Consider the following 5,234-nt stretch of genomic DNA (forward strand, 5'->3'; position numbering starts at 1 on the left):
ATCTCTCTATAGATACGGCTTCTCTGTGTGTGTGTGTGTGTGTGTGTAAGTGTGTGTGTCTCTATGTAAGCAACACCTGTGCATTCTTCAGTTCTGTTTGTGATGTGGTCTGGCGGCTTTTGTGTAATTTTATGTACTGGCCTTCCTTTGAGAAGCCATAACTTGCTCAGTCCTGTTTGAGTGGAGTACGCCTCCAAAGGTGATTAACACGGTTACATTCGTCGACAAGGATGGGACTCGATATGGTCAGGAATGGCATTATGGCCACTGAATCATTTTCGTGCTGTTCCCATTCCACGAATCTGGGAGGGACCTAAGCTTGGCGGGTCCATAGTTCGGACCCGGCGAAGCCGGCGTACGGCTCTAAGTACTTCTTCCCGGCGAAGCCGGCTACCCGGCGAAGCGGGTATTCATTCTAGTACGTCATATTAGTGAACGAAAAGTGTTGCTTGCCGGGTACCATTCGTCGTCATCAGGTCCACATTTTACGTCATATACCATTTGTCGTCACCAGGGCCAAGGTGCACGAGAAAATTACCAACTGGGTGGGAGCCAGCCGCGGTGTTGGATTGGTTGAAATTGAGATTTGTTGTGATTTCAACGAATCAGACCGCGCGGTTTGTTCTTTCCCGTTTGGGTGGCACCCACTTTTGGTTCGTGTAACTCAGCCCAGGTCCACATTTTACGTCATATCATTGGAGGAAACGGTCTGCTTGTTGAGTATCATTCATCGTCATCAAGTCCACATTTTACGTCATATCATTGGAGGAAACGGTCTGCTTGTCGAGTATCATTCATCGTCATCAAGTCCACATTTTACGTCATATCATTGGAGGAAACGGTCTGCTTGTCGAGTATCATTCATCGTCATCAAGTCCACATTTTACGTCATATCATTGGAGGAAAAGATCTGATTGCAGAGTATCCTTCGTCGTCTTCTCGATGTGGGTTAGAATCCTGGCAAGCTGCGGAACGGATCCGTAGAGCGCGCGTCTGGAGTTGGAGCAGGCCTCTTTCTGCGGGGGTGACAGGGCCAAGCCACACGACTGCTCGTGAAACACGTGAACCAGACCCGTGTCAGGCGAGCGCAGGATTTCAATCCTGGTGTTCTTACATCTGCACATACAATAGGCAACGGTTGGTGGGAGTGTTGGTTGGTCGGTTGGCTTGTTATGTATCTATACAGCCAACAAGACAATGCATCTACAAGTCATGCAACTAGCGAGTAAGCCAGTCAACCAAACAGTACACTAGTCAGCTCTAACCCTCCCCCCACCCCCCACGAAAAAAACCACATACAAAAGAACAAAAACCTAACAAAAAACAACAGCAGGCCCAATTTAGGGCGAATTTTTTCCTCAGTTGACGCTTCTTGATTATGGAATGGAACGTTTGCAATGATTTATTTTTTTATTTAGTGAAAACAAGGACAGATCCTGAAGCAAAGTGGCAACTATATTTCTATGATGACTGACCTTTTGTAGAAGTCCACATCCTCTCCACCCCATCCAACCATTTGAGTGTTGGTGCCACCAGCTTTCTTCAGGTCGCCACCCGTAATGGCCAGCAGACCGAAGCCGTACTCCCGCCAGCTCCCCGCGTCGGATGAGAAGTCGAAGAGTTCCAGGGTGCAGTTGGGTCGGCCATAACACGCGGCGAAGGGAGAGAACTGCGAGAAACAGATGGGGAAGTAAGCCCTGCCCGGCCCCACGTTCATGGCGCACCGGTAGAGAAAGTGGTGAGTGAGCACGAGGTCAACGTCCATGAAGACCAGGAGGGACTCAGGGGGGAAGGGAGCGGCCAGCGCGGCCAGGGACCCGGCACGGGAGAACTGTCCGTTCATCTTGACCAGCGTGATGTTCAGCAGTCTGTAGTGGTCGCTGATTTGCAGAACCTGTTGGTTCAAAAGAAAAGCACATTATATTCGTAAAATAGAATAGAATAGAATAGAATAGAATAGAATAGAATAGAATAGAATAATAATTAAAAAAAACAACAACAATACAATACAAAGCAATGCAATGCCATTCAAAAGCATAGCATAGCATACAATACCATACCATTCCATACCATACTATACCATACCATACCATACCATACCATACCATACCATACCATACCATACCATACCATACCATACCATACAATACAATACAATAATTCTCTGTTATTTTGAAACGCATAATTTAACTTAAACTAAAATTAGAAGTAAAGGAACACGACGCAACCATTCTAAACTCTGTGATTGAAATTTCAATTGCAATCAGAATTTCAATCAAGCTGGAGCTGGAATGCAATGCGATAGATCAGACCAGTTCGAAGATTGTTTGACAAAAATATTAAATGAAATTGATTGAAAAATGCGGTTGATACAGTGCGGTCTCAACTTTTTTAATGGACGGATAATACCTCATCAACGACATTATGGAGGAAAAAAAATGTAACGTTCTATCAACCTCTAAATAAAACCAGACCTGTTCGTAGTCGTCAGTGGAGTTGGCGTAGACTCCTACGCGGAGGTGCACCCTGCCAGCGTAGCCAGAGGCCGCGCTGGTCAAGTGATCAAGGAATCTCACGTAGGTCAGCTGACGGCCCAACAGAGGCACCAGGATGTTCAGGTCCGGCCAGGCGGACGTGGCGCTGTTACCATGACGATAGGCGTTGAGCGAGGCGTGCAGGTCGCGGTCAGAGTCCGGAAAGGTCATCACCGGCTGTTGACCACCGGCCAGAGGATTGAGGACAGCGTCGTGGTTGGTGTGCACGTTACCCTCGTGCCAGAACAAGGGCTTGAACTTTGAGGTGATGAGGAAGGACTGGGAGCCCATCCCGTGGGACAGACTGACCAGGTGTTGCAGGCCGTGGGTCAACGAGTAGCTCTGGTACTTGGTCCGCTGCTGTTGCTGTGACGTCACGTCGCTAAATCCTTGACCCTGCAAGAAGGTCTCTAGGTGTCGGTCAGCCCGATCGGCCGCGATATTCCTGACCGAGTACTCCCTGCTGGGGTGCTTGTACACGTAGGTCTTTCTGACCACCAGGTAGTCCCACTCGGGGTTGTCAGCCACAAGGATCTCACCCTCGCGGACTCTTCCGGTGTCCGAGTCCATCTCCCGGACCCTCTCGGCGTCTGGAAAGGAGTTGTCTCTCCACCACTTACCCAGCCTTTCTGCCAACCGCATCACGGAAGGGGCTGTGTTCTCCTCTCCGACAACACTCAGCTTGGCGGTGACGAAGTCTCTCACGTCTTGATGTCTGTTGTACGCGTGGGCCGGAGGACGTAAAGGCTCCTTCTCTTCGTTGCCAACGCCCGTCAGCTGGTCCAGCTGTTTGAGCTCCTGTGTCAGACGTTGCTGACGTTGCAGCAGTCGTTGCAGTTGCTGCAGCTTGACCTTGGTGTGGAGGAGGTGCATGGTGTGGGGGTCCTTGAGGGGGTGGAGGGTGAGGAGGGACGCCGTGTCGCGCCGCAACACCTGGGCCCCCACCGGCCCCGCCTCGTACACCTGGTGGAACAGCTTGTTCATCTGCGCGGAAATAGACACACGGAGAGAGAAGGGGATATGAAACAAACAACGTAACCTGTTCATACAAGCTTCAGGATGTCAGTGAGTGAGCTTGCAGTAAGTGTGAGCGCTGGTACTGCGCACGCACACACACGTACACACGCACGCACACACGCACGCCTGCACGCACGCCTACACACACACACACACACACACACACGCATACACACACACACACACGCACGGCACGCACGAAGAAAGCTGACACTACCACTCACAGAGTTGGACGCGGTGCATGAGATCTTGACGTGACGCAGCACACACCTGCCTAGCTCCGTGTCTTCGTGTGACGTCTCTGTCATCTTGCCGCACTCCTCCAGGTGGGGGATGAGGAGGCGTAGGGAGGGGAAGGAGAAGACGATACCCGTCCCTCCCATGCAGTAGGGCCGTCCGTCATCCAGCCCCAGTTTCCCTCTTTCATTTGCCTTCCCGAAGCCAGGCTGGCCGATATACCAGGGACGGGACGGGTCCAGCGAGTTCAGGAACGTCACCATCGCCTCGTACCGGATGTATACGTCATCATCCGCTCTGACGAACCAGCGGAACTGACGTCCGAAGGCGCGGTACATGTGACGTATCATGGTGAAGCTCTTGGCGCGAGGAGGGTATGTGACGTCATTAACCCCCCGTAGCTCCACCACGCGCAGGTTGTTGACCATCCTCACTGGCTCAGGCTCGGCGTCCTCCTCAACAAACGCAGAGTCTTCAAACTCCAGGTTCCACGGGGCATCGTCAGAGGTCTCCTCGCCCACGTAAAACACGAGTGACGGAACGTCCTTACCCCACGTCGAGTGGATAGCCGACACCCTGGTTGCTAGGTTACGACGTGTCGTCATGACACCAATCATGACGTCATGTTCTGACGTCTCGGGCAGAGCGTGTCTCGTGTCCCAAGTGTGGCGTGGGTGTCGGCATGGGAGGGCCCGGGGCACTGACCCGTGGCTGCCTGTCCCACGTCTGATGGACATCAATGGCAGGAGGTAGCCGATGGTGAAGAGGATCAGCTTTGTCATCAAAGATTTCCATTTGAGCATCAGGCGCATTTTGCAGTCTGTCTGGCTTTCACGCTACTGGTGCAGAGTCACACACTGTCATACAAGGCTCACATACACAATTCTGTACTTCATCAACGGCTCACATACACAATTCATTACTTCATCCAAGGCTCACATGCATGATTCTCTACTTCACCCGATGCTCAAATACACAATTCTCTACTTCAGCCAGAATTCTCTACTTCTTCCAAGACTAACATACACAATTCTTTACCTCAGCCATCTCTCACATATCCAATTATCTACTGCACCCAAGGCTCACATACACAATTCACTATTTCATCCAAGGCTTACACAATACACAATTCACTACTTCAGCTACCTCTCACATACTCAATTCTCTACTTCATCCAAGCCTCACATGCACAATTCTCTACTTCAGCCAAGACTCACATACACAATTCTCTACTTTAGCCAATGCACACATACACAATTCTCTACTTCATCCAACGCTCACATACACAATTCTCTACTTCTTCCAGTGCTCACGTACACAATTCTCTCAGTCTCTGAGACTTGGTGTTCACTTTAGTTTTTCTCTTTGTTCAAATTTCGCTTTATCACCCGTCATCAAAAACGGAAACACATAAGCTCAAATCGTTTCCAGTGTGCTGGGTCACCA

At 50.4% G+C, this 5,234-nt stretch overlaps 1 protein-coding gene across 1 annotated transcript; it reads right to left on the minus strand.

The window, feature by feature from the left end:
* Positions 1-425: 425 nt before the first annotated feature.
* Positions 426-4,703, minus strand: LOC138953285 (chondroitin sulfate synthase 1-like). Its single transcript, XM_070325084.1, has 4 exons — positions 3,776-4,703; positions 2,475-3,518; positions 1,476-1,894; positions 426-1,116 (listed from the first exon to the last, which is right to left on the minus strand). Exons 1-4 carry the CDS (start codon positions 4,598-4,600, stop codon positions 894-896), a joined length of 2,511 nt encoding a protein of 836 aa, XP_070181185.1. The 5' UTR covers positions 4,601-4,703; the 3' UTR covers positions 426-893.
* Between the last annotated feature and the right edge of the window lie 531 nt (positions 4,704-5,234).

Source organism: Littorina saxatilis, linkage group LG17, assembly GCF_037325665.1.
Source record: "Littorina saxatilis isolate snail1 linkage group LG17, US_GU_Lsax_2.0, whole genome shotgun sequence".
NCBI lineage: Eukaryota > Metazoa > Mollusca > Gastropoda > Littorinimorpha > Littorinidae > Littorina > Littorina saxatilis.

Bases quoted from the DNA above. Each gene is read 5' to 3' on its own strand.
- LOC138953285 (XM_070325084.1), bottom strand. From the start codon at position 4,600: ATGCGCCTGATGCTCAAATGGAAATCTTTGATGACAAAGCTGATCCTC. The intron at 1,895-2,474 runs GTCTGGTTTTAT...TTGAACCAACAG, and splicing joins CCACTGACGACTACGAACAG to GTTCTGCAAATCAGCGACCA. The intron at 1,117-1,475 runs GTCAGTCATCAT...TTGTATGTGCAG, and splicing joins GATGTGGACTTCTACAAAAG to ATGTAAGAACACCAGGATTG.